Source organism: Anabrus simplex, chromosome 1, assembly GCF_040414725.1.
Source record: "Anabrus simplex isolate iqAnaSimp1 chromosome 1, ASM4041472v1, whole genome shotgun sequence".
Lineage (NCBI taxonomy): Eukaryota > Metazoa > Arthropoda > Insecta > Orthoptera > Tettigoniidae > Anabrus > Anabrus simplex.
The window spans coordinates 389,790,758-389,815,904 of record NC_090265.1 but is presented as its reverse complement, the minus strand read 5'-3'; the positions used below and the strand labels follow the sequence as shown (position 1 = coordinate 389,815,904).

General features: G+C 37.7%; 1 protein-coding gene across 7 annotated transcripts in view; it reads right to left on the bottom strand.

Annotated features, from left to right (window-relative positions):
- Ogdh (oxoglutarate dehydrogenase Nc73EF) overlaps window positions 1-25,147 on the bottom strand; it is a 314,890-nt gene that overhangs the window by 266,134 nt on the left and 23,609 nt on the right. Inside the window, exon 4 of one of the 7 annotated variants that reach the window (XM_067134984.2) lies at window positions 20,938-21,058. The exons of the other annotated variants lie outside the window; for them this stretch is intronic. Within the exon in view, the coding sequence (XP_066991085.1) occupies window positions 20,938-21,058 (121 nt within the window). The remainder of the gene's footprint in view (window positions 1-20,937; window positions 21,059-25,147) is intronic. 7 annotated transcript variants of the gene reach the window in all.

The window sequence follows — 25,147 nt, the reverse complement described above, 5'->3', positions numbered from 1 at the left end:
TTATGCAAGATGAATATTCTACATATGAAAAGATTTAACCCCCAGGAGTGGACCCGAAGTTACACAGAAATATATTCACGGCATTCTGTGTATAGTTTCAAGAATAGCTTTGCTACGGACAGCCTTTTAATGCCCTGAATTATAAATGAGAGGTTAAAATCCTGCTGGATTTTTGCCTCAAAATTCATGCAGCAACAGGCAGGACAAACAGCCTTAACATCCCAGCTAAAACCCAAAATCATCTAGCATGACACCAGCAACTCCACAAATATCTCGTATAAGCTGAAGAAAACTAAACCGTTGTTTGAAATACAGTATACAAACTTTCCAAACAATGAGACTGGGACCGGGTGGTCATCATGCACAACTAGTAACTTGTGAACCATTGTGTGTGTGGAGAAGTGCAATGTAGTGTATATTCTCATATATAAAGCCACTTGCATTTGTAGGCTATTGCAGTCATCTTTCCTCTCAAGCCGCATTTAACCAACTGTTGTTCTTTCCCAATATTGAAAAGTCTTTGAAATTCTTAAGTGATTGATATAAAGTACAGAGAATGGTGGTTATCTGTACAAAATGTAGTAGTAGTGATAGTGGTGGTAGTAGTAGTAGTAGTAGTAGTAGTAGTAGTAGTAGTAAAAGAAGACGATGACGACGAAGAGAAAGAAGAATAAGAATGCTTTACAATGTTGGGACACCCTCTCTCCAGGGGATATAAATATGAAGGGTCCAAACTCAGGTTACAGGCCGAAGATCTCAACAGCACCTATGGTGGAGAAGATGGATATTGGTGCAGGTAGCAGAACAGGCAGCCCAGTGCCTGGGACTAATGAGAGTAAAAGGTTTCTGATCCTTTGTGCACAGACATCAACTTTAATGGCAGTGTCTGATTCAGAGCGGACAGCCACTGACAGCATCTGTATCCCAGGTTAGGGACGGCCAATATCTCATCCGATGTCACAACTGGAACGGCAGGCCAATCGGTTAATCTTTGTTGCAAACAAGCGCCAGCTGCTCGTATGGATTAACAACCCTTACAATGAAAGTGTACTGGTAATGAGTGACCCATTCGCCCTGGGCTCATGATCACCAGCTAAAATCAAATCCAAGCTTAGAACGATAGAATCACAAGCAGTAGAGCAACTACCTCAGACCCAAGACGATAAGAGCAAAGGCAAACCTGGTCATTCAGATTCTGGTGGACCAGGATATCATACACGGAAGAGTTGGAGCTTCCCAGAACTCCTCAGACCCAAGAGAACTCAATTCTTTTGGCACATACAACATACATATGCTGACCAAAAGAGGTAAACTCAAGATACTGAGATACAAGCCCTCATATTAAAACACACAATTGTCTCAGAATATTATCCTCCACCATTAGTGTCAAGGAAGTTATTTCAGTATACATATTTAAATACAATACATAAAGAATTAAAAAACGTAATGCCAAAAGGTAGGGGGAAAAAAGTTTCCATACCAATAATCAGTCAGCACCCCACCCTAATATTTACAGTTATCTAAACCAGGGGTTTAAAGTTAAAGATTTCATTGTTCCGTATTGAAGAATATCACAATTAAAATTGAAATAATTGATAAGGAGATTCCACCTATTCAACACCAAAGAATAAGAAATGTAGTGAATTACATTCTCATTTAATAATAATTAATTAGAAATGGTACCGGTTTCGACCCTAGTCCAGGTCATCATCAGCCGATTAAGAAATAGAAAACAATGCATAGGATCAGTAGAAGAGGCAATATGAAAAGGAAATGAACGGGGGTAGACACTGTAAAACTTAGAAGAAGTAAAATACAAGTCATTCAAAAGAAAAACAGTGCGCAATTCTCTTAGCGGCAGCAAGGCACGCGCAGCGCTAGGCCATTAAATACAATAGATTCTCCGCCATAGGACAACACATACAAGACTCCAAGCATAGTTTCACCAATAGTGAAAAAGACATGAAAATACTTAAAATCATAAACAAAGGTCCCCTCTTAAACACTACTGAAAATTGCTTTATCCACCTTGATCAGTACTTCAACCCAAATTTCAACTTAAACAACATTTCTGAAAAACCAAATATCCTTTTCGACTTCCTAATTCTTCTTCTCAAAAATTCTAAATTTCAAAACCCCAATTCTATTTTCCATGCCTTACAAAGTTCCTACCCACATTTTCTACCTCCAATAACCCACCCTAAACTACCCCTCCATCCCCCTACCTTATCCTTCCCAAAACACCATTTAATCTTCAATTTCTTTCACTCTTCTCTTTTTTCCACTATTCCTCTTCCTCTATTAATTTATTCTATCTTTTCTAAAAAAAAAAATTCATTTCCACCTTCATTTCGATTTTTCTCATCCATACTCAACTCCTGCCTTACGCCAATTTCGACTACATCAATCTAGACCTGAATTTTTTACGTTTTAAAAATTGCGCACTGAGCATATACGTTTCCATTTGTTTCCGGTATTGCGCTTTTTACTATATTTTTTTCTCTTCACAATTGTTTTTTCACGTCAACTGTTCTAAGAAATCTATAGGAGCAAAATTACTTACTCAATTATATTGAATTGTATTATATTTATCTATATACTTACTTTCCCGCAACCAAGGAAAATAACTGGATCGTCAAGCTATTCTCCATTTTACTTTGGCGTTTGAAACCACAGTGCCTGATATTGAATGTGTCGCGCTGATCACCGGGAGCTGGCAAGTTGCTTCAATGAATCTGCTCGTCTTTTACTCCTACAAGAATATGGACCTTTGTATGTATTCGACTGTGATGTGACTTTATGCCTGACAGTGTTTAAATAACTGGCTTTGAACAGTTCTCCGCTATTCGTAATCATTGTGGGACTTTGCCTAGCGCTGCGTGTGCCTTGCTGCCGCTAAGAGAATTGCGCACTGTTTTTCTTTTGAATGACTTGTATTTTACTTCTTCTAAGTTTTACAGTGTCCACCCCCGTTCATTTCCTTTTCCTATTGCCTCTTCTACTGATCCTATGCATTGTTTTCCATTTCTTAATCGGCTGATGACCTGGACTAGGGTCGAAACCGGTACCATTTCTAATTATTATTAAATGAGAATGTAATTCACTACATTTCTTATTCTTTGGTATTGAATAGGTGGAATCTCCTTATCAATTATTTCAATTTTAATTGTAAACCAGGGGTGTCAAACTCTAATAGGTATGTGGGTTGTACAACTTAATCAAGAGAGCAGGGAAGACCACCAAAAATATTAATGTGGTATATAGACCTATTTAGAGAAATTGATGCAATATAAATGTTTTTTTTCCTTATTTATTTTATATTGCACTGACACAGATAGGTCTCATGGCAACAATGGAATAGGACAGTTCCAGCCTGGAGTGAAAAATAGGAAACCACAGAAAGCACTGCTGACAGTGGGTTTCGGGCTATCTGCCAAATGCAAGCCACGTGACCCAAACCATGTAGTCAACTTGCTCGGTAATATACACACTGCATGAGCATATGATTTTTTTTATATACATATTTTTATTTTGCCATTTGCTTTACGTCGCAGCGACACAGATAGGTCTTATGGCGATGATGGGACAGGAAAGACCTAGGAATGGGAAGGAAGCGGCCATGGCCTTAATTAAGGTACAGCCCTAGCATTTGCCTGGTGTGAAAATGTGAAACCACGGAAAACCATCTTCTAGGCTGCCAACAGTGGGGTTTGAACCCACTATCTCCCGGATGCAAGCTCACAGCTGCGTGCCACTAATCACACGTCAATCTCCCCCGGTACATATGATTTTAAGAGTTTACATTGGCAATAAAAGTAACAGAATTTATCTTGTAGACTACTGGAAGTCTGATATTGCTGCTTGCCTACCACATGTTCATAATCTGGTGAAATGTTTTGACTCTATACAATTCGCATAATATTTTGTAAATGTTTACCTGGAAGCCGACCTCTTAATTTGGCTGTGTTTGATTTTAAGAGGGATAAAAACGACTTGTTCATAAATTGTATGTGTTACCAAGCACTGAAACTGTCTTAAGAGTGAACTACTTTCTTCCTATAGCAGAGATTGATAGAATGGAAGACTACATACCTGATTTCATTCAATTATTTGAAACAAGTGTTATTCAGTACCCAACAATTGACTGATTGATTTATAATTGCTTTCTCTAACTCATTAAACAAAACCTTAATATATTAGTGCCAACTGAATAGAAACTTCGTAATTTGTCTCAGGCTATTTGGAATGATTTTGCAGGCCGTATGTTAGGCACCCCTCATCTAAACTACAAAAGGAAGAAACATTAACTAACTTCCATAAAAAAATTCATCCCACACCCAAAGAGCAAGGAACCCAAGCTTTAAATCATATGTAATAAACTAAAGCAAGAGCTTAAAAGAATTCCTGTCTTTTTTTTTCCTATCATAGGCGGCGATCGATTTACCTCTTCGTACAATTTGCACTTCCACCAATCATTCTTTCAAACAGGGTGCTATGACAGGTAACTAAACACTAAACCACTCAACAACAGAATAATAATGTTACTGGCTTTACGTACCATTAACGACTTTTACCGTTTTCAGAGACGCCGAGGTGCCAGAATTTATTTCTGCAGTCTTTACGTGCCAGTAAATCTACCGACACGAGGCTGACGTATTTGAGCGACTTAAAACACCAACAGACTGAGCCAGGATCAAACCTGCCAAGTTGGGATCAGAAGGCCAAGGCCTCAACCATCTGAGCCACTCAGTCCAGCCCACAATAACAGAAAGGCACGTCTTGCACAGTATTGAAGGTACTCTGAATGGGAATTGACTAGCTAAAGTAGAATAGAATGTAACTTGAGTATATCAATTTTGATTCAAAAAAGTTATTTTACTTTTAAAACAGCATTTAGTGATTGGTGCGTCATGATGTCTATTAACACATTCACACCCACCATTTGAGTGGGCTATTTAAATGGCTGGCCCAGCTATTCCAGCTATTAGTGCCACCTTCTTGAGGGGAACTGTACTTTATTTGTTGGTGAAAACTTTAAAAGAATATGCTCTTTTCTCTTCCCATCTACCCTAAATGGCGGATCCTTGGCCGGTGGACTTTTTGGCGAAAAATCACAGGACGTGGACTTGGAGCTGATGAAATGGATGGTACTGGGATGTCAGAGATAGGTGACTGTACTTGCATGTCGGATTCACTTTTTTCCCTGGAGCATGTTCATGTCTGCATGAAATTCAGGAATGTTATAGTTTTTTGAGGATTTGAATTCTGAAAGAGCCGAAATGCATTACAAAGTGAGCAGTAGGCTACAGTAAATAAAAGAAAACCTTTCTGGGCCTCTTTACAGTTTTCCTCGTGAATGGAGTGCTAAGTACTGGTCTGCAGTATCAACACCATGCATGTGTTGATTATAGTCAGTCACAGACTCTGGCTTCAGTTGATTTTATCCAGATTCATTTCTTTCAACCATTTTCACTGAGTGGATGGTAATTACCATAGCAATAACCTTTTTGTCCCTCCAAGAAACAAGCAATATATCCTCATCCCTTATGAAAGTCAATTCACCCCATTTGAGAATTGCCCGTGTTCCTTTAGATCTTTCGGTACACCCACATACGGCAGTGTTCTGTTCCCGTAATTGTTTTGCGAGTCCAAAGCTGTTGTAATAATTAACCACATATACTGGATACCCCTGACCAAGATAATTTTCAAGTAGCTGAAAAACTGTGCTTTTTAAATTCGCACCACTTGCATCATATATCATCAGTTTACACACATACCCCGTGTTAGACTCACAAACATACCGAGCTCGATAGCTACAGTCGCTTAAGTGCGGCCAGTATCCAGTATTCGGGAGATAGTGGGTTCGAACCCCACTGTCGGCAGCCCTGAAGATGGTTTTCTGTGGTTTCCCATTTTCACACAAGGCAAATGCTGGGGCTGTACCTTAATTAAGGTCACGGCCGCTTCCTTCTCAGTCCTAGCCCTTTCCTCTCCCATCGTCTCCATTAGACCTATCTGTGTCGGTGCGACGTAAAGCAAATAGAAAAAAAAAAAAAAAAAAAAAAAGACTCGTAAACCATCCTCACTAAAATCTCAGGGTTGCACATGAGGAATCTTTGGTGCCTTCATTCAGAGCAATTTTCTGTTTAGGGGTATAAGGCTCTGTAACTGTTGCAATGTTTCTGTAAAATGGGTCTTATTTTACAAAATCTGTTAGTGCTGTGTTTGTATTCACTGCTGTTACTAAAGTGGAAAAATGACAGGATACTTTCGAAATGATTTTGTGACATGGTTTCCGAGAAAATACAAGTGGAGAAAATTGGATCTTCTGTCCAGTACATTTTGAGAGATGGTTTACTAATGATGTCTGTAGTGAGCATCAAACCCAGGAATTGTATCACTTCTGAAACAGTCACCAGGCTCTAGGTCTGTGTAAGAGTGTGTTTAGAAAAGGGACGTGGTGCAGCACAGATTACCTGATTGGCATACAGTTAGGTTTGCTCACACAGGTATTCGAGAAATTCAGTGGTGAGAAATAGATTTACAAGTTACATCTCATTAGTGTTTTCTGTTTCAATATTTAGACCTGGTTTAGCCGTACACGGGATAGTAGGTGGGCGATATAAAGGCGAGCCTTCAGGTACTGTGCGTTCTGTCACATGTCCAGGAGAATCTTCTTCGCTGTCATCACTGTCACTTTCACTTAGTTCAAGAATTAGTTCATTACCTGAGTCTTCATTGAATAGGACATTGGCAATTTCGTCAACACTTATGTTGTCCCTAAACTCCATGGTTACACCTCAGAACGCGATTATACACACGCTTCAGCAATCACAAACCAACTATGCAGCTAGCTCGGCCAGCACTAGCCTTCGTTCAGAAACGGAATTTAAAAAATACATTGAAAGGGAAAATCTCAAAGGCCATGTGTTTTCTGGTGAGTAGAAGTATTCATAAGGTTATTACCCTCATCTCTCTCTCACATATATGTGACAAAAATAAACCAAAGCTGCGTAGGAACGGCTACAATTCAAGTTTGTGCTTATCCGGGCTAACGATAAGATATGTATTATAACTCTTCTGTTATGACACACGGTGTGAATAGTCAGTTACAGATTATGTCTTTGCTTATATATATTGTGATTCATTTTATAGCTGATGATGACATTATATATGTCGAAACCGGTCCCAAAGTTGAATAAAAGGTATTTGTAACATACACACGTACCTAATTAGTATTGAAAAGGTTGAACCTAATACATATCTCATCGTTATCTCAGTTCAATACAGAAACATTAATGAAGTTCATATCTTATCCGGGCTAACTCAATATGACAATCTATAACTAAAATTGTACAGAGACAAGTTTGTTTGTATGCGGAGACTAATCTCAGGAACCATTTGACCGATTTCATTAATTCTTTCACCATTAGAAAGCATATTACTTAGAGACTGTGAAAGGGCATAAATTATGCATGGATTAATATTGCAAAAACCTCCAGATATTCAGAAAATGAACTACAAAGTAAGCAACAGAACTTAATAACGATCAATAATACACACTACAATATGTATTTTTGATCAGTTCTATTACTTTTGGAAGTTTTTAAGAAAAAACACATTTTTTTTCTACAAACTTCAAGCCAAGCTTGGCCATTGATTCCACTTACTTGTGCCATGCTCCCTGCTTTCATACTACTAATATTACCTCCATTGGTCAACTCTTGTTCTGTTCAGACATGTGAGTCATCGGGCGACTTTCAGCCGATTCGGCTCGCTTGTGTTGGGCTAAGGAAGCAATGAGAGAAGGTAGGTTGCTTGCATGGTAAGAGAGAGGTAAAGTGTGGGGAAAGGTAATCCATATCACAAGGTACAGACTTTCTCTCAACTGTCTACTCAAGAGGCTGCCATACAGGTCTTCTGCCAGCTATACTTGTACTGACAGGCTTCGCACATGTTTGCATAATGCTCTGAAGCAGAATCGTCTCACAGAAAACCAAACAAGAGCTTCTACTGGTTGAAATTTGCATCAAACTGGAAGGAATTTCATGCATGCAAAGCCAAAGGTAAATGCTAGTGTGCTACAATAATGTTTGTGTGTTTAATATCCTTATCATTACAATCTTGGTCATTTAAAGTAAACATGTTTCACTTTGCTGCTCATTCTTCACACTGAGCACATAACGTAATTAAACAGTGCTTAAAAAAGTACACAAAAAAAGGTCACATAGAAAAGGAACAATGCAACATATTTTTAAAATATAAAATTAAATGTACACTGACAAAATAAAAAGCTTAAAAGAAAATATATACACTCCATCGCCAACTGATATTTCCACACCATATGCATGCTACTGAACACATCGAATTGAAAACACCAAAGCAGAATACAAGCAAATCAACAACGAGGTGTTAAAGAACCAACACACAACTCCTTTAGCTTACCTTCAAATAGTAATTGCAATTTGATACCTCAACCAAACGTTCTGAAGCACAACTATTAACACGTTGTACTACCTAGTTTACTTATTCACAAAATGCCCAAGTTTCAAACTTCACCACTGGATTCTTTCCTAATCTTAAAGGCCAACTGCAGGAGGAGGAAAGGTAATCTGAGGTATTCAGGGTACAATATTCTTACTGCCCAATGAGTGCTTAGTACCGAGCATTAACAAAAGAACTCCAAATGTAACTATCATTCTCTTTCTACACAAATGACTCGCATTACGAAGATTTTTTCTACACTCGAAAAATTTAATTAGGAAGTGCATGAAGTAAATTCTGAAATCCCATTGGGAAGATGATGGTCTATAGTTAAGATATGTACATATGGTTTAGAGCAATTCTCCAACAAAGAAACTAGCAGTTCAAAACTCTTATAGGCTGATTCCAGAGAACTGTCAACCCAAGTAGGTAAAAGTAAAGTATAAAATAAAAATCAACAATTTGTTTTTATGATAAAACATTAATTTTTATTTATGATATGTATTCATTTATTGATGTCTTTCAGTTTTTTATTGTGCTTTATGTAGAGGCTAAATTCATTTGATATTTCCCAAAGTTTTAGGAATTCCTGTTTTTTATGATGAAACGTTATGAAAATAATTACAATAAAAGTTAATTCTAATGCTCTTTCTCTTCGCAGTAAAGTACGTATTTAGGTTATTAACAGTTTATATAAGGTGTAATAAAGCGACAATTTTATTGCTGCAGGCCGTGTAAACACCCTACGAAAAAGGTATAAAAGTTTATGTATACGAAAAGTGTGTGGCTCAATCTGAATAAAACTTAGTATGCAAAGCCAATACTGTACACCCTTTCAAGCAGTTATATAATTCATTTAAAATTTAAAATGGATTCATACGAAGGTGATAGTAAAATACGTCGCATGTTTGCGGCATTCTTGCGAGTAGGCGACCGGTAAGTTCCCCGCTGCCGCAACAAGCTGCCAACAGGATTGTTTCTGCAACGCACTCACTTGTAAATGACGTATTTTAGAATAGCAATCGCTGTTCACACTGAGGTGATATTTTTTTTGCTAGCTACTTTACGTCGCACCAACACAGATAGGTCTTATGGCGACAATGGGATAGGAAAGGGCTAGGAGTGAGAAGAAAGCGGCCGTGGCCTTAATTAAGGTACAGCCGCAGCATTTGCCTGGTGTAAAAATGGGAAACCACAGAAAACCACCTTCAGGGCTGCCAACAGTGGGGTTGAAACCCACTATCTCCCGGATGCAAGCTCACAGCTGCGCACCCCTAACCGCACGGCCAACTCGCCCGTAAGGACAGTACTGGACAAAAATTAAAAAACAAATGTTTCATGTGCATCTACGAAGTTTTTAAACAAGAATACCCACATCACGCAAACGGTCAGTCTTCTTTTTGTGGACTTCAACCAAAGTACATTTCTGTGCACTACCAGGAACACATGATATTCATTATGTGGAGCCATTCAAAATATATATAGTTCAGGCAAGAAAATAAGATTATTCTGAAACTACTACCACACACACTCCACATTCAGACTGCATGATTGAAGCAGATGACAAAAATCCACCCTATGATACGGCTTTTGAAGTGGGTGACTTCCTACTTGGAAAATACATTTCACGTTATAAATTTCATATCAGAGTCCGTATTGTCAAAGTATCAACTTGTGAAAATTTGAATTTATAATTCCACCTTTACAATACTGTAATTGTCTTTATTAAAAAGACATTAGATTATACTCGTGATACATGCAGTCACAAATACAAAACATTAAAAATAAGGTGAGGACAAGTTGAAATAAGTAAATAAAAAGTCTTTGGATTCTGTGACACGGCGTGATGGCATCTTGTCAATCCTGAATGTTAAATTGGTGAGGCATGAACGTGATATGAAGCATGAAGTCCAGTTAAAATCACAGATTAAATTGTTAAAAACAACGAATTGTCCAATTATAAAACGTGAGTGGCTGTGCAAATAAAATTGTATGCACATTGTACATAAAACAGTGTGATGGTAATGCCACATTAAAATACCTTTCTTGATTAGAAGGTGGAGTTATACTGATGATGCAAGTTGAACTTGATTATGTGTTGACAATAGGGGCCTAAATAAGAAAAAGAAAAATATGAATGAACAAATTCAATTAAAATGTGAACTAAGAGCTCACCCGGTCACTCAAATCCTTGCCCGTCCTACGTCGACCACTCCACTTCAAGTGCTAAAGGTGAGGTCGTTAAGGACTGTGAGGGGAGGTTGAGGGACGTTTGATGTAAGGGGAGAGGCGTAAGATAAAGTATTACTCACGCGCCTTCGTGAAAACATTGATTAACTCCTCAAAAAGTATATCGATTTCCTCTGATCTCATTAAGATTATAAATCGGGTTGCATTTTTATCAATATTTATAAAAATGTTTTCTAAAATATTCAATAGATTTCCTTTCTTACACAAATGTAGAATTTGAAGGTCTTGTTGTATACCCGTGAATGTATGATTGGTGTCGTCCATATGAGAACCAAATGCTAAGAATCTGCCATACTTTGACACATTAACATGTTCATTATACCTTATGTTAAAAGTGCGGCCTGTCTGTCCAATATAACTGGTGGAACACTGCTGGCACTTTAATTTGTAGACACCTGATTTTTTAAATTTGCTCTTGCCGTTATTGATAGTGTGCTGATTAAAGACTCATTCAACCATTCCTGTATTTCGAGGTCCCAAATTCAATTGGCCCGTTCAATTCAAACTTAAAGACGCAATCATGTTCACGGCAGAAACCAAAAATGCAATACAAAAGTTACTGATAGAGAACCAAGCAGAGACTAGATTTAATATTAAGAAAACACTTTTTAATTTAATAAATAATAACAAAAATAGAGTTTCTACACATCATAACCAAACAATAGCTTCATTAAAACAGAAAATTAAGGAGAATGGTTTGATTGTGACTGAGGCGGACAAGGGGAATGCTACGGTCGTTATGAATACAGAATCGTACCTACAGAAAACCAAAACCTTTTTCACAGAGAATTCATTCAAAATTATTAAAAAAGACCCGATGAATATTATTCAGAGAAACTTAAAGCAGCTTCTTAAACGATCTTCTTTCAACCTTAGGGAGTCCCAAAAACTTATTAATATGAACCCGGGTATTCTGACGGCTAGGGCACTACCGAAGGTGCATAAAGAGAATATACCTATAAGACCCATCATTAGTTTCAGAAATAGCCCAATATATAAGACGTCTAGATTTATACACAATTTTTTTAAAAACATTATAGATTTGAGGGTAACAGATTTATTAAGAATTCCAAAGAATTTTGTGATCGTATACAAGATTTAAACATGCAATAGAACCATAAGATGTATTCATTTGACGCCAAAAATATGTTCTTGAATATTCTAGTATCAAAAACGATAAATCTTGAAGAATAATCTACTTAAATACAGTAATTTGAGTAGGCAAGAGATAGCTGATTTTATTAATATTTTGGAGTTCGTCATCGCTAATAATTACTTTACCTTCAACAGCCAAATATATAAACAGGAAGGTCTTCCTATTCGGGAATTAAGGAGGAAATTTATATGGATTTCCTTAAAAATAATAAAATCAACAACATTAAAGGAATAATAAGCTGGCTGAGATACGTAGATAATACTTTTTCAATAATTGATCATAGCATTACTAATGGAGAGGAGCTATTAAACAATATGGATTCTCAGATTAAATTTTCTTTCGAAAGTGAAAATAATAAAGTGTTAAATTTTCTTCACATTACAATTATTAATGACTCTAATAAACTTAGGTTTAAAATATTCAGGAAACCCACTCAAACGCCGAACGTAATTAGACAAAATTCCGTACACCCGGCAACACATAAGAGGCCTCCTCTTACAGTATGATTTACAGAGCTTATAATATACGAATGTCAGAAGTAGATTGTAAAAATGAACTGGATACCATTTATTTTATAGCAAAAAGCAACAGGTTCAACAGGCAGTTTGAGGATAAAATTATTAGCAAAATTGAGAAGAAATCATTTTCCACATTAACCAAGGATACCAAAAAGAAAGAAGATAGTTACGCCCTTTTCACCTATAGTCACAGTAAAATATGTAAAATATGGTATGTGGTTAAAAGGTACACGCAGCTCACTTCCACTGGGGGTGTGTCTGAAAAGAGCTGCACCAACTTACAACGAGGACAGCAGTTTACTTAAAACAACTGCCACAAAAGATTAATTACCAATGAATGACAGTGCAAAGAATGCATAGAGCGCACAGGACCTAAGAATAAGCAATGTGTAGCACAATGTTGCCAACCATTGGGAAAATTATGAAGGAAAAAAACAAACCTTTTCATTAATTTGCACAGTACTGTACTACATTCCAATACTGACATGAGCATCAGAAACTTGGGTAATCAGGGGAGGAGAGAAGAACAGAATCCAGGCAAGCGAGTCAATAAAGAGATGCCATCATCTGGTATATGCTCTCTACCTAACCGATGCATAACTTCATTCATACTACTGCAGTAAAGTACTGTCAGATAAACAACAAATATGTTACCAGATGACAATTATAACTGTTTTAATGGGGCAAACATGCAGGTCACTGACCCTTTATTGACAATGTAATCCTCCCCTTGGAACAGAAGAGGGATGAGTCATCATCTGACAAGAAGTTTGGAGGAGGAGTACAAATTAATCCAGCCACTGAATTAAGGTACATAGAAGGTTTTGAAGTTTAAAAAATAATAGTAAAGCTGTCGCTTCCAACTGTTATTTTCTACAGAACCATAATCGTCAATACTTTTCTTAATATTAATATTCAGAAATATAAGCTGGTGTAAGTTCCTGTAACATATTCTTTAGTTTAATATAACAGCTTCATTATAATCAGCATGATATACTGTATGGCAGAAAGCACTACAATAAGACAATGCAGAAAAATATAATACATTAAAATTGCATGATTGCCTCTTATGCAGAAGGTCAAAAACTGAAATTCCCCACAAGTCAACTGTTTTCACCTTGGTGTTTATAGAAACATTGTTCTTTTACGGTAAATAGGTAACATTTGGGCTGTTAGGCCATGATAACTACAGCAAGTTGCATATGCTGTTGAGTCACTTTAATATGGCCACCTACTACATTCGATGTCAGTACATCACAAGTCATGAGCTGAGTTGCAAAACATGAATACTGTCTTTCAAGCTAAGTGTGGCAGTATTTTGTGAAATGTTCATGTGCTGCTGTAGTGAAAATGAACTGAGACTTAACAAAATAGACCATTTTCAATAACTGATGTGGAAATTTCAGAGCACCACAGGCTATGCATGTGAGAAGTGAATGTCCGTTATTAAGTATGGAAGGATCAGTGCAGTAGCCCACAATCAAAATGAACCAGCAAGTTACCAGATGTGTGCCTAAAATGACAGTTCAGCAAACACTGGTGTGTATAAGGTTCCGATTCAAACGAACGATTGTTGTGGCCAACACAATAAACGGAAATGGCTTCAACCTATACAATACCAGATTTTGACCTCTGCTGACTGGCAGATGGTTGCCTTCTCCAACAAGTCTTATTTTCTGCTTCATCAAAAGGATGGATATCCGCATGTCAAGTGAGAAACAGGGAGGAAGCATTTGTGAATGAACACAAACTAGTGACAGCAGTGTAATGAACTGCAGACTATTTCCATGGCATTCTCTGGGACCATTCATACATGTGGAAAGCATTCTCAGCCAATTCTGTAATCAATCTTATCTTTGAAAATCAGTAAACCCACAAATGTGGATAGTCATCCCTGGGACAGAAGGAATTTGAATACTACTACTAGTCGTTCTTATACCATACCCTCATAGGATGTCAGCTGACATCACATTAATTTGATTGTTGTTCTCAGTAAGTCAGAATCCATACCATTCTTGTCGATTTTCTAGCCAAGATATTCTCCTTCCTAAGGGATCTTCCAGTAATACAATGAAACATGTCACAAGGCTAGAAAGGTTCAACATTGGTTGGAAGAGGAAGATCAATATCTCCAAGACCCCTAATCCATCAGAACTGAACCCAACTGAGCATCTGTGTGACCACCTTGATCGTTGTGCTTGTTCTACGGATCCTCTGCCATGCACCCTTCAGCAGATGTCAGATGCATGGTTCAGATACCTGCTACTATCTACAAATATATCGAGTCATTACTAGCCTGTGTACAGTAGCTGCAGTGGTTATTCTGAAAATTCGTTGGGCATAATAACATGACTCAACAGTGTTCTTAATAACCTCCCATGCCCTGACCTTCTCAAAACCTGATTAGTAGTACTATCAAAAGAAGCCACAGGAACCCCTCCTATGAGGTTCCTCGTTCATGTGAGAAGATATATAGAACAACGAAGCATCATATTCAAGCAAACCATAAGCACCCTGTGATATCTGTCAGCTGAGAGTGCATACACACAACTATCTGAGCCATACTATAAAAGATGACGAAAATGATGTTTAGGCAATTTACATTGAGAGGCAATTTTAATAGTAAATAATTCTATCGACTTCAATTGTAGGGAAGAAGATCAGTACTTATGGCAGCCTGCCTCCCAGTTTTAACATAGATATATTTTTGGGCTGGGGGTCTATCTGGAATCAGTGCCATCGATTTAGTGCAGAAATTTTGTGAGGACAGAAAACCGACACACTGGTAACCAGGCAACCTGTGTTCGTCACCTATCTACACTAAGTCTTCATCATCATCTTCCTCACATTATTACTGTATGGCAGAACTCTGTCCTTTATATACAAAGCCATGTTTTAAACGAGTTTCCACTGTCTTTGACTGGCATTTCATCTAGGCCACAGCAAAGCGCCTTACACACAGCAACGTCACTGAAGGCAGCAGATTTTTCTCATACGTATCTTGCGAATATTTACGGCCATAAAATTGTATGCCAAATCAGCGACCATTTTGTTGGATAGGAGTGGCTATCTTGTAACATGGCATGGGAATGTTTTGTGCTGAATCAGCTGCCATACTGTTTGATGGAGATCATGATGCTACACATTTCTTTCGATTATTCAGAACTCTTACCCCTGTAGGAGGAATGATAGGATGCATTATCTGTACCACCAGCATGTCATAAGAAGCTACTAAGAGGTGAACAACATAAGAATCTGTACTCACCCTTTCGTCTTCTAAACCCAAACACATTTCCATTAATATATGCTGTTCTGTGCAGCACAGATATTTACAGAATATATATCTTTCTCAGCCAGCACAGATATTTACAGAATATATATCTTTCTCAGCTTCCAGTTTCCTAGAAATAGGCAATAGGGAGTGTGCACGGCCGCTCTTAGCGCCTCTAGCGGAAGAATTATTATTTATAAGTTTCATATTCCGTATTGATTGGATTCAATGTAATAGACAAGAAAAATGTTCCACCGATCAATACATTTATTGTGAATGAATTATTGCACTAGTACCGGTTTTGACCTATCTTGGCCATCATCAGCTAGCACACAAATTTACAGTCATAGGACAAAATTACAAAGATGTTACGTAAGAGCATCCGGATGTCTAATGAAAATGGAAGTAAAATATATTGCAGTATGTTGCGTTAAAATATTTCTGATTAAAAGTGGTGATGGTTAGAATAAACTAAAACCTATTGATTGAACATGGACACGAGTACATAAACACATTAAAATATATATGCCACATCATAAGACACAAAAAATATAGCACATTAAACACATTAAAACATGGTATATTTTAAAAACGTCTATTAAAATTTGAGTTCATGTTGCGTTGCATTCATTCTTCAATCCTCTTGTAGTTCTTGTGTTGATTAAGTTGAATATCGAGAATGTTCTATGGCTGATATACTTTGTATTGGTATGTTATAAGAACTCTTGTCATTAAAATTTGAAAATTGAGTACTGTGCAATTCAACTGTTGACGTAGTCAGGTAAGATTTATATATACAGCAAGATAGGGTTTAATTTTAGAGCAGTTGGTGGTGACACTTCTCTCGTCTATGCACGTTATATGGTTGTTATCTGTAAAGACATCAATAATGACATGATGATATTAAACAAACTCTAAGGGCCCCCTGCTCAACATAACCGAAGATTTTTATATTTCTTTGGATCAATACGCTAACCCTAATCATAACGTTAACGACATTACAGAGAAAACCAGTATCATCTTTGACAAAGTCATTCCTGCAATAAAAAATGACTATCTCAAATTAGTAAACACACGTCATAACAAACCGACGAATCACAAACCTAACCCCGCCCGTACTTTCACAATAGCCACTCCTCCATCCCCTCCACCAACATCCCTCCACACAGCTCACATGAGCCCCAGACGTACTCGCAGCAGAACACAACAAATCTCCAAACATATCGGTACACAACCTCCACAGCAACAACAGTAAGTACTTTTTTCATTTCACACATACATCCAGGCATTCATTCATTCATACGCTATTCTCATATTAGCTTTTCTTTACAGATATATTTTAATGTGTTTATGTACTCATGTCCATGTTCAATCAATAGGTTTTAGTTTATTCTAACCATCACCACTTTTAATCAGAAATATTTTAACGCAACATACTGCAATATATTTTACTTCCATTTTCATTAGACATCCGGATGCTCTTACGTAACATCTTTGTAATTTTGTCCTACGACTGTAAATTTGTGTGCTAGCTGATGATAGCCAAGATAGGTCGAAACCGGTACTAGTGCAATAATTCATTCACAATAAATGTATTGATCGGTGGAACATTTTTCTTGTCTATTACATTCTAGCGGAAGAAATCGGTAACAATTTGGTGATCTTGTCTTGAGCGGTCAGTCCAGGCTGTGTAACTGTGGGTGTGAAATTGTGGTAGTAGTAGTGTATCAAAATGACTAAATCAAATAGAAACTGTTGTGCAGTGAACTGCCACAACACACGAAGAAACACGCATGGAAAAGGAATTACATTTCACACATTTCGTCCATAGGAATCGGGCAGCTGCAGGAAGTGGATTTCAGCTGTGGGAAGGATACAATAAGTTCAGTAGGCTACCTTATTTTATTTGTGACGTAAATCACACATTTCAAATATACTAGGTATGCCAAGTCAAGAACACATTCATTTAAGTACACTTTCATTTCAAGTATGCACTGCAGCGGGTTCGTATGTTTACATTCATGTCCTTCCATGTGCACGTGTCTTGACTAAGCCTAATAATAATAATAATAATAATAATAATAATAATAATAATAATAATAATAATAATAATAATAATAATAATAATGTTTTCCTGCACTTCAGTGCAGATGGAACTCCATCGGAACCCACCAAATGCTCCGTCATTTGCAGTGAACATTTTGTTGGAGGAAAGCCAAGTAATATTGAAAATCATCCATCACCATCTGTGTTTCATAAGAGCTATAAGAAGAAACCGAAAAGAGAATGTGATGTATCCCGGTTTTAAGAGCGAGTAAACGAATGAAATGCTCAAATATACATACGTCTTCTAATCAGGAAACTCATGAATTTATTGTGAAAAATGAGTGTGTGAAAAACTACATAAGTCAGTGCAAGCAGCATTTGAGATTGAAGCAACGACTTTCTAATTCACTTGTGTTTATAGTGGGAATGATGTAGGCACACTGTGCTACTCAAGCACAGTACCTCCAAGTATTTCGGAAAAGGTGGATAAAAGTTGTGGTCCCAACACTCCCCCCCCCCAGACATAATTATGCAGAGGATTTCATGGATACCAGAGCATAAAAAGTGAGGCACAGTAGAAGGATTTAAGTGTTTCATTTGAAACATTCAGTTTTTTATTTTCTTTCTTTGTTTCTAGAGTGTCTATAGATATAAGTAATAACGATGTTTGTTTACTCTTTTGAATGGAAATGAAATTGGACCTTTGCTTCCTTGGCAGTCATATTTGGTGTACATTGCACTACTGCTGCGCGAATATTTTTTACTGCTCTCGGAAACGCACTTCTAATTTTATTTTCTGGCCTAGCAAACTATCCGTGCAAAATACTTTGCCTCGCACTTTTAAAACACATTATCCTGACGCACGAGTTATAACAGATTGCACAGAAATGAAATCAGAAATGCCAGCAAGACTACATGAGAGATGTTACATGTATTGTCCGTACAAGTCATGTTATACATTTAAATTTTTATTAGCTGCGGCCCCAAATGGAGCTATTGTTTTTGTTTTCCCTTGTTATGGTGGAAGAACTAATGATACTTTTATTGTTAACAATTCAGGCTTCCTAAATCTTTTGAGTGATGGGGACGTTATATTAGCCAACAAAGGATTCCCACGTATTAAAACATAGTCACCTCATTCTTTACTTGTTATGCCGCCTTTTCTTCACAATGGGAGATTTACAGAAAATGAAGTGTTACAAACTCAGAGTGTAGCAATTGTGCGAATTCATGTTGACAGATGCATACAGAGGGTGAAAATTTTCAAAATATCGAAAAAATATTCCTAAAGATCTGTTTCCGTATACCAGGGACATTGTTTACGTAGCTTGTGTGCTAGCAAATTTCTTGCCACCAATAATAAAGAACGTAGAACTGTAACCCCTGCGCATATTCCACTCGTATAAATCTATCTTATCAGAACTTTGCTCAGCAGCATGACGTGTTATCTACTTATTCCAACTGAATTCCTGTTTATTTGCTTACCAAATGCTGCCCATCAATAGCTTGTCAAAAGCACAGTCAATTTCACCGGAAATCACACTCGCGAAATTTGAGTTTTCCCAGATTCATAGATATGAGATAGTTACAATTTGTTATTCATTTCACCCTGTATCAGGTTTAAACGTATTTTTATATGTACAGCATTACAACCTCCATAGCATTACTTCATATTTATATTGACGACAAAATGCAACGGTACTTTTTGCCGTAACTATGAAGCAAGTCTTACAGCGGAACGCACTCTCACCGTATTAATTCTCGGAACTCAGCCAGAGCGCTCTGTTACTTGTACCATGCACGCTCCCTATAGCTCAGCAACAGTACAATTTTCTCAGATATATTCAATAAATGCATTCACCTCCTTCATAGGAAGACAACTCCATCTGACCACTAGACTGTCTTGACTGCCAATTATTTTCTTGCAAGTGTCTTTGTACTACTATACAGAGGTGTTTCAATGATGATGAGAAAGAAAAGGGCTACTAAGAAGAAGGCAGTACCAGTGGTTTTCATTAAGGTTGCCTGGTGTGAAAAACTGAAATTGCAGAAAATATATTTTAGGCTTCCAAGGGTGATGTTCGAGCTACCCATTTTCTAATACAAGCTTACAACTCCAAGACCCATACCACTTAGCCAACACACTTATACTCTGCACGGCCTTGCTTCTAAATTGAAATTTAGCAAAACAAATGAGCATCGCCTTTCCTCTGTTGCCAGCGCGCTAGGCCCGCGATAACAGACGAAGCAATACGACCGTGGTAAATAGCCCTTGTAAAATGTGATACCGTACTCAGAAAACTAATGAATATGGATTAAAAACAAATTCACAAAAACTACACTTACTAACAACATCTGACACTAAAAAGAGAATATATTATTAAGAATAAAAGAGAATGAGGAAATAAAACATCACTCACCGCTAATGGCTGGCACGGGAAGGAGGTTATGGCCTACAAAGTGAACATTCCACTGATCTCAGAGTCACTGGAACCCTCCAACAATATGAAAAAAAACCAGTAATTACTGAAGGAAAATGTCAAAGATCGCGAACCGTACCGAATACCACACACGCCGAGCGAGACAGGTTAACCACGTGGTAAATGTAAATATTAGAGTTGGCAACTAGGTTTCGAGATCGTGCTATGCCGATATAAATCGATATGAATGGCAGCTTGGGATTGGTTGGACGTCTATGCTCCAGCGCATAACCACCAGACAGAACCAAAATCTGCCAAAATGTCAATTTAGAAGTAGAGCCGTTCTGAGTACAATAGATGTGAAACGCCAACACGTGTAAAAAAATTGGTCCACAGCCTACTAGTCAAAAAGACAACACTTGAAAGTCTACACCAGCAGATTTTTTCATTACATTTGTATTCAAAGTTTGCACAGCTGTCATGTTGGTGGAAAACTCACTAATACAAGATCATAATATTAAAACAAAAATCGCCAATTTTCTGTATATGAAAATAAACCAAGAGAGAAATTTTAGTTCTTACTGCTTTAATGAAAATAGCATGGACAAAACTGATTTGAACTACAGAACCAACGCACTAAAGTGAAAACCATCACCATAATGTATATATACTCTAAACACCTAAGTAGCAAATACTACAATATTATCCTAACACTGATGAAAATACAAGGTACAAAGCACTGATGGGGCAGTGAGACAATTAACGGGATAACTTCATCAACATCCCCCTTACCCAACATATATTGGCGCACAACAAGTTCATGTGGTGCCCCTTTGCGATCAGCGTACGTGCTGTGCAGATCTGCATACATAATGCCCAGAGGATCCAACTCTGAAACCAAGTGGCCACGGGCCTGAAGCACAGCAAAACATCAACACCCACAGCCATCCACATTGATTTTTAAAATTATAAATACCAGCATAAGCATCATTAGTACACAACTCAGTAAAACTCCTACGTTTTACGGGTAAATCTTTTCCTTAAGCATTAAGTACAGTGGAACCTTGGATTGCGAGCATAATTCATTCCAGCAACATGCTTGTAATCCAAAGCGTCGTATATCAAAGCAAGTTTTCCCATAAGAAACAATTGAAACGCGGATGATTCGTCCACGACACAAAAATATTTATTCGCATACCATTTATGAAACAAAATATAACTTAAAACAAATTGAACTGCACTTTACCTTACAATAGAATCATTGTTGGTGTGAGGGAGACAAGAGATGACATGAGAAGAGTTAATGAGTAGCACGAATTTAACTAACTGAATCACTGCTATCTGTTGGTTCACTGGAATTGTTCCCTTTTCGTGCAGTTTAATGAGGAACCTCTCCAATGACTGTTGCTTTTGCCTCTTTTTGAGGATTTCATGAAAATGTGACATTGCATCGTCATTGAATTGATTCATCATAAAACTGTTACAGCCTTATTCGGGTGGTGCTTTTCTACACAATTTTGCACGGTTTCCCACATTTTGCACTTCTTCCGAATCTCAGTTGAAGTGAGAGATTCCTCCTCTTCCCCGCGCGAGATCTCCTCCATAACCTCCTCCTGTTGTTCGCGATACAGGTCCATCAGTTCGTTGGTGGACAGCTCCTGGCTATGTTCTTCCAGCTCTCGAATGTCCACGTCATTCACCTCCAACCTCATAGTCTTCCCTAAGGACACAATTTCATTGACAATCGGCGGCTCATTTTCACCAACAATCCCCTATAAGTCACGTCCAAGAACACAGTCAGGCCACAGCTTTCCACAAGCGGAAATGAGAGTTCTATTGGTTACTCCATCCCAGTCTTTATCGATCTTCAAGCAATTCACAATGGGGAAATGCTTTTTCCCATACTCTCAGATGGTAAGGTTTGTTCCTTCGGTCACTTTGAAGCATCGCTGAAAAAGTCCTTTGGTGTATAGCTTCTTGAAGTTTGAAATGATTTGCTGATCCATAGGCTGGAGTAGTGGAGTAGTGTTGGGAGGAAGGAACTTAACCTTGACAAACTTGAATTCCTCCAGTAAGTCGTCCTCAAGCCTCAAGGCCTGGAGGATGAGCAGGAGCATTGTCCATAACCAGCAAGACTTTGAGCGGCAGATTATTTTCCGAAAGGTATTTCTCCACTACAGGACCAAAGACCTTGTTCATCCATTCAACAAAGGCACAGGGGAGGGGAAAACATAGGTATCCATGATGCTCGTATTGCGGAACCTCACTCTCTTATCAAATTACAATTTATTTTAAATTTTTGCTCATCTTGCAAAACACTCGTAGACCTAGTTACTCGCATTCCGAGGTTTCACTGTATATGATAAATTGGTATTTCTTTACTTCAAAATGTTATCAAACAACACAACAGCTTAAAAATTCTTACACATATAAGCTTATAAACTAGACTAACATTACACCAATGATATGTTTACTTTTAAGTGGACTGCTGACTAACATATAACAAATTTGATGTCCTAGAAACTTATCACCTATAATAATATAAGGTCAAAAGTGTGAAGCTAGCACTACAAACATCACACAGATAGCAAGTGTTGCCAACCTGCTTTATCAGTTGAATTGGGATCTAATATTTTGTATTTCCTTATTTCAATACAGAAATATTTGCAATGTAAAAGAAGGTGTCATACTGGCTTAATAATGTGACATGCAATAATTCATTTTTGTTGTATCAAGACTGTGGGTCATTAATATTTGACGCAAAAGTGGGGCCTATTACTTCAGCATGCTGTCGCCATCAATAGCTGACGTGGTCAATATTGGTCTGGAAATTGGAAAATTTCATAATAGCAAGAAGAGAAAATGACAGCTGCCAAGAAAATTACAAACAAAATATAATAACCAAGCAACATGAATAAAACCAAGTGAATGAGTGCTAAAACATAACCCATGCAATAACATTAACAGAGCACACTGGTCGACAAAAATATATTGGCAGGTCAAGCAATTTGCAAAGGAATCCATTGGCATAACACCAAAACCAAAAATTTATCTGTACATAAAATAACAACATACCAACATAAAATATATTATACAACTCCCAATGTGTAGACACAGTCCCATAGATATTTTTAAAAATGAAAAAGCAAGTTTGTTCTGACAGTTAGCAACATGTGGTGCTGAATAGAGATGGGGGAGCACTGTGTTGCCAAATGCTCTGAACAGTGATATTAACGTAATTACGTGAATAATCCCCGCACATTTTAAAAAAGAATTGGGGTAAGAAATTGGGGTGCGGGTTTTATTTGCGTATAGTACTGACAATCCTACATATACGTTAGTAAACGAGACTTTATATTTTAATGTTAATGAAAATAAAAAGTCTGCATAATGATGCATCATGGCTTTATTTCTTATTTTGCTGAAAATAAGAAATTAGGAAATTGGAGTCTTTCCGGTGTAATCGTCTGTTTCACTTTTCACGGCTCTACTTCAGATGACAGGGTGGCCGCTGCCTCAGCCAGAAGCAGGCTATAAATGGTCCCCGTCTCAGCGACCTGTCAACAGGTGATGACAGCACTTCCCGTCTGGCATGCCGCTAGCCGGCCTTTACCCTCCAGGCCATGCCGTCTAGAATGTCCAAGCGTCTGGGAATGGTGGAATGCGCCTATCTTGCATGGGCCGTAGTGACATTCTTCTGTGTGCGTCAGTTGAAGTGAATCACGTGTTCCAAGATGACAATTAAAGGTACACGCTATAGGTCTTTCACTGCCAAAGAAAAACTGCAGATTATAAAAGATGCAGAAGAAACTGGAAATCATGCAGCATAAAGAATATACATGAACGAGAGTTATATTCGTAACTGGCGAAAAAATTAATTACGGCTTCAGCAAACTAGTAGTAATCGCCGGGCATTTCATGGACAGAAAGCAAAGTTTCCTGAGACTGAAGCAAGATTATGTGCGTATATTAATGAAAAGAGACAATTCAGATGTGCCGTTACAAGTGTAATGTGCCAACTTAAAACCCAATCAATTGCAAAAGAACTAGGTGCTACGGGATTCAAAGCTAGCCGCGGATGGCTTTAACGTTTTTATGTTCGTCACGGCCATAGTTTTCGAAGAAAAACTACCATCGTGCAGCGTCTTCCAACAGATTATGAAGATAAAATTCTGAATTTTCACAAACATGTGATCAATTTACGCAAGAAAAACTCATATACTTTCACAATAGGCAACGTGGACCAGACACCTATTTTCTTTGAAACGCCGCTTGATTGTACTGTAAACAAATAAGGTGCGATCAACGTCCTTCAGTTATCAAATCTTTAATATTAACAAAGGATCTCTCTACTTGATATCACATATAAGATCCTGTCTAGAATTATCCTCGCGAGAATTCAAGAACAGCTCGACGAAGAACTTGGAGAGTATCAGGGGGGATTTCGACCTGGAAGAAGCTGTCCTGACCAAATCATTAGTCTAAAGTGGATTATGAACCATCAAAGAATGAGAAACAAAAAGCTAGTTATCACTTTTGTTGACTTCAAGAAAGCATATGACAGTATTCATTGTGAGTCATTACTTAAAATCCTTAAAGAATTTGGGTTACACCAGAAACTCATTAATCTCGTTGGTGTTACCGTCAAGAACACTACAGCAAAAGTTAAATTTCGAGGAGAGTTGTCCGAATCATTTGAAATCCGGACTGGACTTCGACAGGGGGATGGTCTCTCACCAATACTGTTGAACTGTGCATTGGAGAAAGTCATGCGAGAATGGTCTAAGAAATGTCAGCCAAACATAAAGATTGGCAAAAATATCAAACTCAATTGTCTAGCATTTGTAGATGACCTTGTGCTACTTGCAAGTAGTGTGGAAGAGGCTAAACTCCAAATTGAAGAAATAGAACAAATAGCAGCAAAAATTGGATTACAAATCTCCTTTGAAAAGACAAACGATGCCATCCTTGGCGAAGAAGATATGCAATGCAACCTGCTTAA